The 15,762-nt window shown below is 41.4% G+C and overlaps 1 protein-coding gene and 1 non-coding gene across 6 annotated transcripts in view; both read right to left on the reverse strand.

Annotated features, from left to right (window-relative positions):
• Positions 1-4,814: 4,814 nt before the first annotated feature.
• trnat-ugu (transfer RNA threonine (anticodon UGU)) lies at positions 4,815-4,891 on the reverse strand. The gene has a single exon. It is a non-coding gene; the product is annotated as a tRNA-Thr (tRNA).
• A 1,942-nt stretch (positions 4,892-6,833) lies between these two features.
• The window catches only part of mid1 (midline 1), a 48,644-nt gene continuing 39,715 nt past the window's right edge, over positions 6,834-15,762 (reverse strand). For all 5 annotated transcript variants that reach the window (XM_023981303.3, XM_070437558.1, XM_023981306.2 and 2 more), the window contains 6 exons: positions 12,849-12,997; positions 12,607-12,734; positions 11,392-11,535; positions 10,631-10,792; positions 10,305-10,512; positions 6,834-10,066 (listed from right to left, as the gene is read on the reverse strand). In XM_023981303.3, coding sequence (XP_023837071.1) covers positions 9,718-10,066; positions 10,305-10,512; positions 10,631-10,792; positions 11,392-11,535; positions 12,607-12,734; positions 12,849-12,997 — 1,140 coding nt within the window. In that variant the 3' untranslated portion in view covers positions 6,834-9,717. The remainder of the gene's footprint in view (positions 10,067-10,304; positions 10,513-10,630; positions 10,793-11,391; positions 11,536-12,606; positions 12,735-12,848; positions 12,998-15,762) is intronic.

Here is a 15,762-nt window from a genome sequence, read left to right on the forward strand (position 1 = left end):
TAGTCAGTGTCCAGAGTTTTGTTAGGCTGCTATTCCATTAAATAATCTGAACAGTATAGTTCCCTTGACGTGCAATTACCCGCCTTGTAGCCCCATGGAGAACCAAGCTGTGTAAATCAATGACACAAAATGTCAAACCCATCAAATGCCTTGCTTGTTAGTGCTCACTAGATTAGTGTCATAGCTGCAACAGTGCGTGAGGATTGCCAGGAAATCACATATTAAAACCCCATCAAAATATGTTGATGTATGTCGATTTTGTGTATAAAGCACACTTCTGGCAAAAAATKGTTATGTTTTTCCTCCAGGTTTTCTTCCATTTTCTGCAGTTACAAACTAGGATGTGGAACAATGTCACATTCAAAACAACTGGGAACTGGGAACTTAGAAATCTCTGACTTCAGTGCGTACAAGACAACTAGGAACTCGGGGAAAAAACAAGCTCCGACTGTTAAAAATCCTATTGAACAGTCATTCAGCTCAAATTCCCATTCAGGAACTTGGGCCCCTTTCTAGATCTCCGACTATCCGTCCTGAAGATTACTGACGTCATGATTTGACCTCGTTTTTTTCGGACAACTCTCTGCAAAATGCTTCCTTCACGGTTTGAAAACAGTGACGAACATCACACGTAGCACCAAAAGGTATGTGGGGGGAGGGTTCTTGAAATGTAACATCTCATTAAAATCTTGGAGCTGGGAGCCAGCGGACCATTCAAACCGTTTTTGCAATACAAAATTCTCCATATCCCCAAGGGAGGCGTGACAGCGACATGATTTCAGAGGAATGGCGACATGAGACTACCCGTCTTGTGGCTGTTGAATATGTACAGCACCTCACAGTCATCTCACATACAGTATGTAACGTAGCAGGCACTTCAATCATCCTCTTTTACTACATCACCAAATCTTTCCCAAACATTAAAATACTGTTCTGGCCTTCCCTTCTATTTCTGTTCAACTCTCCATTTTGCATATTTTCTCTTATTGAAACTCTGACATTGTCCTTTTTGCCTCAGTGAATCAAGTTAACTTTTTCTTCCCAAGTTCCCAAAATAATTTGTCAATTGGTGTGTAGGCCTATTTGGTGTGCTAGTTAGGCTCTAAAGCTTAGGCTACGCACTAACATGCTGTCCACACCGCGGGCGTTGCAAAAATAAATGTACATAAATGTTATTCAATCATTGCACACACACTGCTCGCGAGAGTGTGCGTGGCCAGGCGCTAAAATGGAAGTTGGTTATATTTATGACGCTCAACGCACTGCAAGTCCTGTCTCTCAAATCTCCTCATTGGTTTTTCGAAGCATATACCCATGTGTCACGCCCTGACCTTAGTTATCTATGTTTTCTTTATTATTTTGGTTAGGTCAGGGTGTGACGAGGGTGGGTATGCTTGTTTTGTTTTGTCTAGGGTTTTTGTATGTCTAGGGGTGTTTGTAAGTCTAGGCATATGTAGGTCTATGCTGGCTTGAATTGGTTCCCAATCAGAGGCAGCTGTTTATCGTTGTCTCTGATTGGGGATCATATTTAGGTTGCCATTTTCCCTTGGGTATTTGTGGGTTCTTATTCTATGTTTAGTTGCCTGTCTGCACTAGCCATATTAGCTTCACGTTTTGTTATTTTGTTTGTTTTGTTCAGTGTTCATTCTTTAAATAAAGAAGAATGTACGCTTATCATGCTGCGCCTTGGTCTCCTCCCTACGACGGCCGTGACACCATGTGGGTGATTGAAAGACACTCCAGTCGGTTGTAGTAATGCACCGTAAAGTTGGTTGCCAACCGCCATATCAAGTCCAAAGAAGAAAAAGAAGCCTGTAGGAAGGAGGAGAGATGATGAGAAACAAATTTGGTTTACCATTTTATCTGTGGATTAATTGTCAGAGTAGAGGACCTTGTGCATTTCAGATAAAATAACAACCTAATGCTTATATCCCAGGACAAATTAGCTCGCAACAGCAAGCTAGCTAGCTAAATTGCCATAAATGTTTAGTGCTTTTTGACCTGTCCCCAAATTAAAATATTTGGTTCAGAGTTTGTTTTGATATTTTAACCTACGTGTCCTGATTGCTTCTGGTGTGGGTGAACAAACCCTGTTCCTGCAGCTACCCAGTACTTAATTTGGAAACCAAATGAAATCTGTTCAATAGTAACATGTTTTCACAACGAAACATATTTCATTAAACTGTTGACTGCCCCTGTCTCTGGGCTCTGGAGAAACAAATAAAGGAGATAGGGGACAAGATGGAAACTCATGGTGGTTAGATATTCTGTAGCTAAACGTAAAGTGTCAGTCTACTAATTATGAACATTAAAAAAATTCCCTATTACTAGGCTATTCAAAATCTAAAACAAATTCACTATAATTGTAGGCTAGATCTGAATGTGTTCAATGTAGACCAATTATGTAACAATGATATCTTAAATCAGTATTTAAAAGAAAAAATATTATGCTATGTGTAATATGCGGTTGGCTATGTATTTTATAATGGCACAATCATTATTTTAATTCAGTTTTTTGGGGGGGCTTGGGCTCATATATAGGCCTATGCTTATGTATAAGCTCTAATATGCATGTGAGTTTTTTGAAATAATCATCACCTTAGAAAGCGCTGTCCATTTTGTTGTTAGGCTTTGAAACAACATCACCAATGACCATGTTTTCCACTCAGTTTCAACCTATTGTTCAACCTATTGTTGAACTTCTTTCTTCAAATTGATCATTCACAGTGAGGTGAGTTTTAAAAGCACATACTGTTTTGATGATAAGTCTTTGATGTGATTTTCGATTTGCATTTGCATTTATACCAGAGTGGTTAAAGAGACAATAGAGCCATGAGTACCAGGCCATTAGCCTGATGATTGTTGGCGAGTTGGGTAGGCTACTACTAATGCATGCATTATTTGCTCGCTTTGAGGACAATACAGTGCCACTGACACGGCCCGCTACCACAATCTGCGGGCTCTCCTTCACGTGGCCAACGTAAGTAAAACATTTAAAGGTGTTAACCCTCGCAAGGCTGTCGGCCCAGACGGCATCCCTAGCCGTGTCCTCAGAGCATGCACAGACCAGCTGGCTGGTGTGTTTAAGGACATATTCAATCAATCCTTATCCCAGTCTGCTGTTCCCACATGCTTCAAGAGGGCCACCATTGTTCCTGTTCCCAAGAAAGCTAAGGTAACTGAGCTAAACGACTACCGCCCCGTAGCACTCACTTCCGTCATCATGAAGTGCTTTGAGAGACTAGTCAAGGACCATATCACCTCCACCCTACCTGACACCCTAGACCACTCCAATTTGCTTACCGACCCAATAGGTCCACAGACGACGCAATCGCAACCACACTGCACACTGCCCTAACCCATCTGGACAAGAGGAATACCTATGTGAGAATGCTGTTCATCGACTACAGCTCAGCATTTAAACACATAGTACCCTCCAAACTCGAGACCCTGGGTCTCGACCCGCCCTGTGCAACTGGGTCCTGGACTTTCTGACGGGCCGCCCAGGTGGTGAGGGTAGGTAACAACATCTCCACCCGCTGATCCTCAACACTGGGCCCCACAAGGGTGCGTTCTGAGCCCTCTCCTTGTGCTCCCTGTTCACCCACGACTGCGTGGCCATGCACGCCTCCAACTCAATCATCAAGTTTGCGGACGACACTACAGTGGTAGGCTTGATTACCAACAACGACGAGACGGCCTACAGGGAGGAGGTGAGGGTCAGGAAAATAACCTCACACTCAACGTCAACAAAACAAAGGAGATGATTGTGGACTTCAGGAAACAGCAGAGGGAGCACCCCCCTATCCACATCGACGGACAGTAGTGGAGAAGGTGGAAAGTTTTAAGTTCCTCGGTGTACACATCACGGACAAACTGAATTGGTCCACCCACACAGACAGCGTTGTAAAGAAGGCGCAGCAGCGCCTCTTCAACCTCAGGAGGCTGAAGAAATTCAGCTTGTCACCAAAAGCACTCACAAACTTCTACGGATGCACAATCGAGAGCATCCTGTCGGGCTGTATCACCGCCTGGTACAGCAACTGCTCCGCCCACAACCGTAAGGCTCTCCAGAGGGTAGTGAGGTCTGCACAACGCATCACCGGGGGCAAACTACCTGCCCTCAGGACACCTACACCACACGATGTCACAGGAAGGCCATAAAGATCATCAAGGACAACAACCACCGAGCCACTGCCTGTTCACCCGCTATCATCCAGAAGGCGAGGTCAGTACAGGTGCATCAAAGCGGGGACCGAGAGAGACTGAAAAACAGCTTCTATCTCAGGCCATCAGACTGTTAAACAGCCACCACTAACATTTAGTGGCCGCTGCCAACATACTGACTCAACTCCAGCCACTTTAATAATGTGAATTGATGGAAATTATGTAAAAATGTATCACTAGCCACTTTAAACAATGCCACTTAATATAATGTTTACATATCCTACATTACTCATCTCATATGTATATGTTATACTGTACTCTATATCATCTACTGCATCTTGCCATCTTTATGTAATACATGTATCACTAGCCACTTTAAACTATGCCACTTTATGTTTACATACCCTTCATTACTCATCTCATATGTATAGACTGTACACTATACAATCTACTGCACCTTGCCTATGCCGTTCTGTACCATCACTCATTCATATATCTTTATGTACATATTCTTTATCCCTTTACACTTGTGTGTATAAGGTAGTAGTTGTGGAATTGTTAGGTTAGATTACATTTACATTTAAGTCATTTAGCAGACGCTCTTATCCAGACGACTTACAAATTGGAAAGTTCATACATATTCATCCTGGTCCCCCCGTGGGGAATGAACCCACAACCCTGGCGTTACAAGCGCCATGCTCTACCAACTGAGCCACACGGGACCGTACTTGTTGGTTATTACTGCATTGTCGAATAGAAGCACAGCATTTCGCTACACTCGCATTAACATCTGCTAACCATGTGTATGTGACAAATCAAATTTGATTTGATTTGATAATTAGCGGAGGAGTGGTGACCACCCCTCTGATAGCTTGCACATTATTTGAAAAATTTGGAGGAAAATGTACTTAAAAAAAAAAAAAAGTTTGGGTTTGGAATTTGTTCGAAGCTGCAAAGACAAGTTTGATCTTTTTACAGATGTTAACGAACCATCAGTACTGTACCAGTAATGTGGGAGTTGGACGTGAATAGATTTGCAAAAGCAAATTTAATTAATTAATCAATGATAATGAATAATCTACCTTGATAGGCTATCTGGGAATTAAACTTTAATTTACCTGAGAAGTTGGTTCATCTAGGTTAATATGGGAAGTTTAGAAGTGTCTCATTTGATTGAAAGAACTTTAAGGTATGTTCAACAATTTAACTTATTAAATTTAATTAGACGATGATATCCAGTCAATGGAGATTGTATGGATTATCATAAGTGTAAACAGCAGTTAGATGTTAGGGTACATTCACCACTAAGTTCACTTCTTAGTAAGGCGAAGACACATGGGATTCCTGCTGGAGGCGGGACTTCCTTCAGTACTGGGTAGTTTGGACTGAGCTTTGCACAAGCAAATTTTACTGATGAATTAATATTAATGATAAATCAAACTTGTATATGCTGTTTGGGAATTAAACTTTAAATTAACCTGAAAACCTTGTTGATCTAGGTTAATGTGGAAAAAGTTTACATTGTCTCATTGTAGAAAAGTAATCTATTTGGATATTATTTAAAAGATCCACTTGAGAAGGTAAATCTGGCAATGTTACTTCTTAGTTAAACTTCTTATGGCTGCAATCCCGGTAACGGGATGATATGACAACAGCCAGTGAAAGTGCAGGGTGCCAAATTCAAAACAACAGAAATCTCATAATTAAAATTCCTCAGACATACATGTGTTTTAAAATTTTAAATGTAATCTTGTTGTTAATCCCACCAAAGTGTCGATTTAAAATATGCTTTTCAGCGAAAGCACTACAAACGATTATGTTAGGTCACACCAAACCACAATAAGCACAGCCATTTTTTTCCAGCGAAAGATAGCAATCACAATAAGCACAAATATAGCTAAAATTATCACTAACCTTTGATGATCTTCATCAGATGACACTCATAAGACTTCATGTTACACAATACATGTATGCATATATTAGCAACTATGACTGAGGAGCAGACCGTTTACTCTGGGCACCTCTGTGCACCTTTCATCCAAGCTACTCAATACTGCCCCTGCAGCCATAAAGAGAACATCCCTGGTCATCCCTACTGCCTCTGATCTGGCGGACTCAGTCAATACAAATGTTTCGTTTGTAAATTATATCTGAATGTGACCCTGGCTGTCCGTAAACAATTTACAACAATGAAATTGTGCCGCCTGGTTTGCTTAATACAAGCAATTTGAAATGATTTATACTTTTACTTTTGATACTTTAAGTATATTTTTGCAATTACATTTCATTTTGATAGTTAAGTATATTTAAAACCAAATACTTTTAGACTTAATAATTTTCTATTAAGGTATCTTTACTTTTACTTAAGTATGAATATTGGCTACTTTTTCCACCAATGGAGTGCCAAAGTGGTGTTGGCTTGTGGAGAGATGTATACAGCAGTGATAATTATGGATGAGATCTCTATTGGTTGATAAAAGGGTCTGCAGCTTACCGTGAGGTATTCTGTGTCAGGTGAGCAAAAGCTAAAGATTTCCTTCTCACTGGAAGTAGCCCACCAGTTGGAGTTTATGAAGAGGGACTTGCCCAAGGTCGCCTTCGTCCGATTGTGACACCACATGGAGAAACCACTGAGTTCTATGTACATAGAGTCATTCAGCCACATCTCTGCTAGGAATTTTTTTATTTACATTTTTATAAAAAACATTTTTTTTATTTAACCTTTATTTAACTAGGCAAGTCAGTTAAAAACAAATTCTTATTTACAATGACAGCCTACACCGGCCAAACCCGGACGATGCTGGGCCAATTGTGCGCCGCCCTATGGGACTCGGTTGTGATATAGCCTGGATTTAAACCAGGGTGTCTGTAGGGACGCCTCAAGCACTGAGAAGCAGTGCCTTAGAACGCTGCGCTACTCGGGAGGCATATTCTGTAAGATTGCAGCTTTTCAAGTCCATCTGATAGAAGACTCTCAAACAAAGCTCATCCATCTTATTCTTGAGTGACTGGACATTTGTCAATAGAACGGAGGGGATTCTCTTAGTCTCAATCTCACCAGGATGCCGGCTAATGTATCGCATATACGCATGCAGAATTTTGTTAGMCCATGAAACAAAGCAATGGGGTCCGGTATGAGTAAGGGAACAGCTGAATCAGAGTTGAAATCGGATTTGAAGTCAAAATCAAGTTTAGTAATTGGCAATCTGATATCCAGAAGTGCTTGGTGGTCATATGTGATAATAATATGAACTTTCTGTACAACAAAAGTAAAGATTAACATGAAAAAAGTCACTAAATAGCAAAGTCGGGTTGGAACTTGTAAGATGTCACCCTTCTTGCCATCTGAATACACAGCTACAGACCCACATACAAACATCTTATTCTGAAAACTAGGTAGGCCTAACTACTGCACCTGCTATTTTTACCCAGTATAATTGTATTTAAGAAATATAGGTATGTTATGATACTGTGTAAATAGCACAAATACAGATTTGATCAAATTGACCGGCAATAATATTTCACTCATGTTTTTTTGTACACAAATATTTACAGATGCCTCCAATCAAACTACGCAGGTCTCTGTGACATCATTGTAGCCAGGCGATGTTCGTGCACTCGAGCTATGTCATGATCCATGTCTCGAGGGTGTCCGATGGTGAGGTCACAGTAAAATTCAGATATGTTCTAGTCTACTTTAGTTGAAAGGATTGGGGTCCAGTGGTCTTAAAGCCATGTTACTTGAGCACAAAAAGAGATGTCAGAAGGAATCTCATCACAGCTTAATCATTGTTGTATTGTGCTGAGGAGTTATTTAGAATAATAGTGACACACTTTTTAAAAAGTGGGTTAATAAAGGATACAGTGTGACATTAATGAGACATTTATGGTCAGTGAATTTAATCACAGCTAAAATACATCAGGTGAACCACATTGTTTTACCTACAGGGGTATCTGAATTCAATTAAAATTACTGTTAAGATTAGGTAGCAGACAATTAAAAATCATTATCATTACAATTTAGATGTTTTATTACAAATTCACTACGTGAAAAGTTTGTTGATGTCACTTTATTACATTTTTAACGAGGAATGTATACTAGTGTGAAAATAATGATGCAGGCATCAGAAAAAGTCAAATTGCTCAAATACCAAAAGTATGTGAACATACAGAGCCAATATGTGAGAAGAAACCAGCAAGGTATTTASAGAGATTGCACATGGTGCATTTAATTACAATTAACCCCCTGTAGGTCTAAGCCCTTAGATCGTCATATCTACTAAGCTAACATATGGAATTGGTCATAAAATGTATAATTTAGCCATTTGATTTAGAATTTTAGGGCGCGTGTGAACAGGCACAATGGTTTCCACTAGCTACCACATACACAAAGTTAAAAGTACAGTATATATCATCAAATAAATCCTTAAAAACCTTTGTGGCCGTGGTAACTASTGACGACCAGATACAATTCCAATTTAAAATGTTTTTTCTCGAAGTGGCCTGCATGTCACGTGTCCTACTTATATCAGTACACACGTAACAACCTAATCATTCTGAAAGTTATATTCAATCAAATAAGCCACATGTAGCAAATAAGCGCATTTTTCAAAACCAAATTCGACACACTTTCTTTGACCAGACCAAAAACTCCTGTGCTTGGTGAGCAAAAAATAAATAAAACACTCAGTTATCCCTCTCGCTTCACCTCTTCTTCTCGGGTCTTTAGCAGAAACACACAAGGAGCTATTCAATATTCAAAATTCCATCACCATGTGACGCGGTGGTGCGTCAAGTTATTTCTGTATCGAAATTTCACTTAAAATGGCTTCTATTTCAAATGTACATTTTCGACAATAAKAAGATTTTTAACATCATAGTGGTTTTTAACAAAGAGAAGATGAAGAATTCTCTCTGTTAATTTGTCAATCATAGTCAAGTTGTCAGTGCACTAAATCACCTAAGATGAACTCTTAAAATAACTCTTAACATGTTTATTATCATTCTAATTGTAGAGAGGATCTTGGTACACCTGCATGAAACAGAACAGGTGTAGATGACTAATCCTGATATGACTGCTTTATGAAGTAATCTGTGGTACTGCTGCTATGATGCCATGTCAAAATCAACAGGTTACACATAAAACGTTTATCAACATGCTGCTAACGATGGATACATGGAAAGACAGAAACAACCTTCTATATTTGTAAGAAGGAAATAAACTATTCTCAGAGCTGCATGAAAATAAGTTTGACTGAATTTCAAAACGTTATATCCATCTTCCTCTCTAAGCGCACCCCAAAAACCAACAAGCATACATATAGTAGTGTGCATGAATGTGCAAAGCAAGAAATAAAATCCAATAAATGGTTTCCATAAATAATTCAAGAAATTCATTTACTTCTAATAAGAGCATGATTAGAGACATCTGGGACCATGGCTTTATTCTGTTTTATACAGCATTGGTGCTGGGACAAAAAGGCAGCCAGGTGAGGCTGCAATCAGTCTGTTCTGCTCCCTCTGTGTCTCTGTGTTCTATTAGCTGGACTGTTAATCCCGGCAGTCTGTTCCCTCTAGGTGGTCTGGGATGGGCAGCCCTGTGAGGACAGTCAGACACTTGTTCCACACGTTGAACACGGGACAGACTGGCTGAGCGAAGGCGATGTCGAACGTGTACAGGTGCTGTGAGCCGGCGCCATCGTAGAAGGCCAGGGAGCCAGCATCGTAGTCCAGCAACACCCCCACACGACGCAGGTGGGGGGACGGTTCGATGGGCATCTCCTTGCTGTTGTGACGTACTACCCAGGAGTTGTTGCAGCGAGACAGTACCCACGAGGCAGAGTTCTTGCCAATCCACTCATGTTTCGGTGCTGACTTGTAAGCAACGCCCACAGCAAACCTGATAAAGATAGAAAAATAGAATATTGAATGTTGATGGCTCATTTTCTGGTAGTGGTCAAATAGCACCGATGGGAAATGATAGGCCTAACATCCTAGAGATTTTAGATTTTAAGATTGCGTTTACTTTAGAGTAACAGAGACCATGATTGGATTTCCCAATCTGATTCTCACACACATTTGTCTCTCCAAATGTTCTAGTCTGATGTACTTCAAACACCACAGGTCCATATCCTTACCATGTGCTCCCTCCTATCAAGGCTTCCCAGTAGTGGCGCCCGCTGTCGATGTACACGTTCCCTGTGACGCCGTAGCTGCCCTGGCTGGTGAAGCGGTCCTGAGTGTGGCTCTTCTTGGACAACGTCTCGTCTCGCTCCACTGTCAGGTTGTCATGGGAGACCTTCAGCTTCTTGTGAGCAGACTTTGGGTCCAACTTGAATGGTTGACCTGTTGACCATTAATAGATTAACAGTAAACAATGGTAAATATGCTATTTCCGTATATCAAATCTCCAAAGATGCTTAATGATATCAGCATGGTACAGCTATTCGAAACGCAAACATACTGTTGGTCTTGAGTTTCCAAGGCTCACTGCTGCGACTCCCTGCCTGATTGATGGCCTTGACGATGAACATGTACTTGGTGCCACACTGGAGTCCATGCACCGTGTAGTGGTTCTGCTTGATGTTGGGCACAATCATCCAGCTATCAGCTGAGTTACACAAACCTAGACCACAGACAAAGACAATCAGTTAATGGCAGATGAGAGAGAAAAAAACAACCACTGGATTGTAACAAACACACAATGTAAAATACATTTGTTGAGATAAGAACACCTCCAATGAATCATTCTCCAATTGTTGTCATTAAATCAAACAATAACATTACCTATTCACTGTAGTATGAACAGGCACTGGGGCAGAAGAGGGCCAATTGCTTGATTCAGCATGCTGTAACCCTGTTAGGGTGATCTATTCCAACAGTCTGTCACTTACATGAGCCACAGGGAAAAATTCTGCCCATAATCTGCCTATATCCTCTTGCCTAGAGTCTGTGCCAGAGAGATACAGAGCAGAGATCTCTGATATCTTATTATCCACACAATTAAATGGTTGTTGCACCCCTGCTGACATGACAAATTATTTATTTGATCAGGATAGTGCAATGAAGACCCCAAAGCTACATACAGTAAGAGGCTTTATATGTATGATTGCTCTCAGATAGCCTACCTTTCATGATTTAAAATGTTGTACCACAACAGATGTACTGTACAGACACACCCAACATACTGTACTGAGGACATCTAGACAAGAATTGTATACTTACTGACAACATTGGCTTGTCCGGTGAAGATGGCATACTGAAGCTCATAGGAGACCACACAGAACTCGTCATCAGACGTCCAGTGAACAGTGATGGTGTCATTCGATGCCGTACATAATTCCGCCCGGATTATTGGGGGATTTGGTGCTGCAAATAGAAAAATATAGTTATTTTTAATCACGTCAGTTCCTGGTATGTGTCATTTAATGACAACAATGATGGACAGTTGACATAACACACAGTAGAGTACCGTACTTTGGATTGACACAATCAGTGTATTTTCTTATGTCCAACGTGTTATGTGCGGGGGATTGGAGATTTTAGGTAAATACAACCAAGCCCACTCTTGCAAGTGACTTTTACTGTGCGTTTTTCTTATTATTTTTTATTTAACCTTTATTTAACTAGGCAAGTCAGTGAAGAATGAATTCTTATTTACAATGACGGCCTAGGAACAGTGGGTTAACTGCCTTGTTCAGGGGCAGAACAACAGACTTTGCCAGCTCGGGGATTCGATCCACCAACCTTTTGGTTACTGGCCCAATGCTCTAACCACTAGGATACCTGCCGATTCAGGTGGAAAAGTTACTGCTCCTTGAGCTACAACCCACTGCCTCAATACAGAACAGAGGACAGGACACCCTGCTGAGAATGTCCTAAAAGCCAGAACACTCAAAAGCCATTTCATTAAACTGTAAACAAACCTCAAACTGTATCTTCTACACTTGTGAGCATTTCCTTGCCCTCAGGAAGCACTCAACAAAGCACCAAGGGTATTACCCAGTCAAAACCACTGTACACGCCACATAGCTTCTGACATGAGATGCTACACACACACACATGATAACATACACATTATACACAAATATTCACAACGATTTTGTGTTGTAGATACGTGGTAGTAGAGTAGTGGCCTGAGGGCACACACTTAATGTGTTGTGAAATCTGTTCTGAAATGTATTGTAATGTTTTTTAAATGGTATAACTGCCTTAATTTTGCTGGACCCCAGCAAGAGTAGCTACTGCCTTGGAGTAACTAATGGGGATCCATAATAATTACAAATACAAATACAGTGTAGCTGTTTTCACTTTGACTTCTAAAGAAATATATAAACAGGGATTGCACTATACCATAATCTCCTATTTCAGATAGATCTGAGTTATAGATATGTTCTTAATATCCTTAATATCAAGGATCATGTTCGGAGTTGTGTTCACCTGTGAGGTAATCCAAGCTTTCCAGCATTTTCTTTTCCCTTGTGAAGTCCAACGCAAACGTATCAAAGGTGTCATTTAGGTTGATCTCTGGTATCAGGATCTGAGAGGATGCTGTTGCCATGGACACTCTGAAACCCAAAGATACAGGATTCACGTGACATTTATCTTATTACAACCTGTGACTCTCAGTCAGTTGAGGGTTTGGATCATTATCACCACAATCGGTTGACTTGATAGCTCACCTTTCACAGATGCTTTTGGCTGTTTGCAGGAAGCGGGCATGGTCTGTCTCCTTGAGGGTGTGATCAGCCTGAGTGATGAGGGACGACGATCTCTCAATGATCTGCTTGCAGCTGGCGATCTGCTGGGCTAGCTTTCGCAGACGTATAGCCTGAAAAGAAACAATGGATTATTGAATTCCCTGGTGCAGAGGCAGGTACAGTAGACCTGCAGTATCAAGTCTACAAACCTACTTCTCAGGCTACCGCGGCTTCAGAAACTGAAGGACTACCAAGGCTCCAGGTTCAATTGAGTTGACAGTTCCTTCTTTAACTGTCACAATCAAGAGGTAATTCATTTGTACATAAACATATCACCATTTTCTCAAATTCAAAACATGCTTTTATTTCATCACATCTGCTTAAACCATTGTAAGAGACACACTTTGAGGATGGCACGAGGAGAATCTACATCCTCCATAACATCACCAAGGTAACAGAGCCATTACATCCTCCCCTCTGGGAGTGTGGCTGCTTGCCCCCTCCGTCCATCGGCAGGGAGCAGAGAGCAGCCTCTGACTCCTGACTGTGACATGCGGCACAGGGCGAGGAAGGAAGCAGTGCTCCTCAGAGGGATCACAGGAAACAGGTGTGATGTGGCTCTGAACATGGCATAGCATGCCAGAGCCATCCCTCCGAGCCCCTCAATCTCTCTCTAATGACACTTATTTAATTTTTTTATCTAACCTTTATTTAACTAGGCAAGTAAATTAAGAACAAATTCATATTTACAATGATGGCCTACCCCGGCCAAACCCTAACAACGCTGGGCCAATTGTGCGCCGCCCTATGGGACTCCCAATCACAGCCGGTTGTGATACAGCCTGGAATCGAACCAGGGTCTGTAGTGACACCTCTGGCACTGAGATGCAGTGCCTAACATGCTGACCAGACTGGACACGTCGCATGCGCGAGCGTCGCAAAATAAATGTAGGAATCCATGTTATTCAATTATTGCACCCACACTGCTTGCCACGACTGCCCACACTGCTTGCCAGTGTGGGTGCAACAATTGAATAACATGGATTCCTAAATGTATTTTGCGACGCTCGCGCACGCGACGTGTCCGGTCTGGTCAGCATGTTAGGCACTGCATCTCAGTGCCAGAGGTGTCACTACAGACCCTGGTTCGAATCCAGGATGTATCACAACCGGCGATTCCAGGCTGTATCACAACGAGCGTCTGTGTTGCTAAGGGCTAAAATAGAAGTCATTCCTATTTCTAACGCAGATCGCGCTGCAAGTCCTGCCTCTCCCATCTCCTCATTGGTTTATAGAAGCAGGTACCCACGTGCCATCTCCTCATTGGTTATACCCACGTGTGTGATTGAAAGACAAACTTTGTTGCCGGTTGTCGTGATAATACAATGAAAGTTTAGATGCGATCACCATATAAGTTCAAAGATGAAAAAGCCTGGAAGGAGGAGAGATGACTAGAAACGATTCGGTTGGCCGTTTTATGTGTGGATTAATTGTCGGAGTAGAGGTCCTTGTGCATTTCAGGTAAAATAACAACTCAATGTTTATATCCCAGGACAAATTAGCTAGCAACAGCAAGCTAGCTAAATAGGACAAATTAACGTTAGCTAGCAAGTGCAAGCTAACTAGCTAAATTGCCATACATGTTTAATGCTTTTTGACCTGTCCTTAAATTAATGTCATTGGTTCAGAGTTTGTTTTGATATTTTAACCTGCGTGTCATGATCGTGTTTGGTGTGGGGGGGGGGTAAAATAAATGTATGAATGATAGCGCACGATGGCGCACGCGCGCAGCCGGTTTGGGTTCCGTGTTAGACCACTGCGCCACTCGGGAGCCCATAATATTGGGGGAAGGGATAGAAACCACTAAAGGAGCAGAGTGGAATTGTTTAAGTTTCCTAAATGCTTTGCCAACAATACTCCATTACTGTTAGTAAGCATACTACAGGATACATACTGTATTGCACGTACACAACCAAGCTATTATAGCTGGATCAGTCACGCAGCACTGAACTGACAACACATTTTCATAAAATCTGAATTCCAGAGTAAATTAAATCATGCATTCTAACAAAGAAGCCGACTCTTGTTTATGTTTGTCTCTTGAGGTAGGCTACATAGTCAGTGAAAGCTGTGCATGTCGAGCAGAGACTTATGGTATGGTAACAACGTACACGCTCAGAAATAAAGGTTTAGATGAGTTTTTAAAGGGGTACAAACACTTTTCACTGTAGTGGTATCCTGTAAGTGTAAGGTACAGTATATCCTATGTACTTTTAGAATGGGTGCATAATTGGACCCTTGTTATTTGTACCTTAATCGGCTGTCCCCATAAGACACATGTCAAACTCACTCCATGGAGGGCCGAGTGTCTGCGGATTTTCACTCCTCCCTTGTACTTGATTGATAAATTAAGGTCATTAATTGGTAAGGATCTCCCTCACCTGGTTGTCTAGGTCTTACTTGAAAGGAAAAAACAAAAACCAACAGACACTAGGCCCTCCATGGAATGAGTTTGACACCCCTGCCATAGGAGAAGCCTATGAAAAACCCTTTTGGGTTCCAGGTAGAACCCTTTTCACAGATGGTTCTACCTGGAACCCAAACGGGTTATCCTATGGGGACAATTGAAGAACCCTTTTGAGGCAGGCGTATGTTGAATGTGTAGTTTTACCCAAACACAGTGGTCTGAATCTCCTGGTTTGCAGTTCCATTATGGTGGCTTGCAAAGTGATATGTCATTTCTATTGGAATCCAGCCCGAGTAAGGATATCCAAAAATGTGAATTTTTAATCACCTGCTACCTGCATTTAGAATGACTGCCAAGGTAGGAAACATTTTATAAATGTTACTACCTAAACCATCCCAACGGGAACAACTCAGTAACCGGTGCAATAAA

This window comes from Salvelinus sp. IW2-2015, linkage group LG36 (genome assembly GCF_002910315.2).
Source record: "Salvelinus sp. IW2-2015 linkage group LG36, ASM291031v2, whole genome shotgun sequence".
NCBI classification, from domain to species: domain Eukaryota; kingdom Metazoa; phylum Chordata; class Actinopteri; order Salmoniformes; family Salmonidae; genus Salvelinus; species Salvelinus sp. IW2-2015.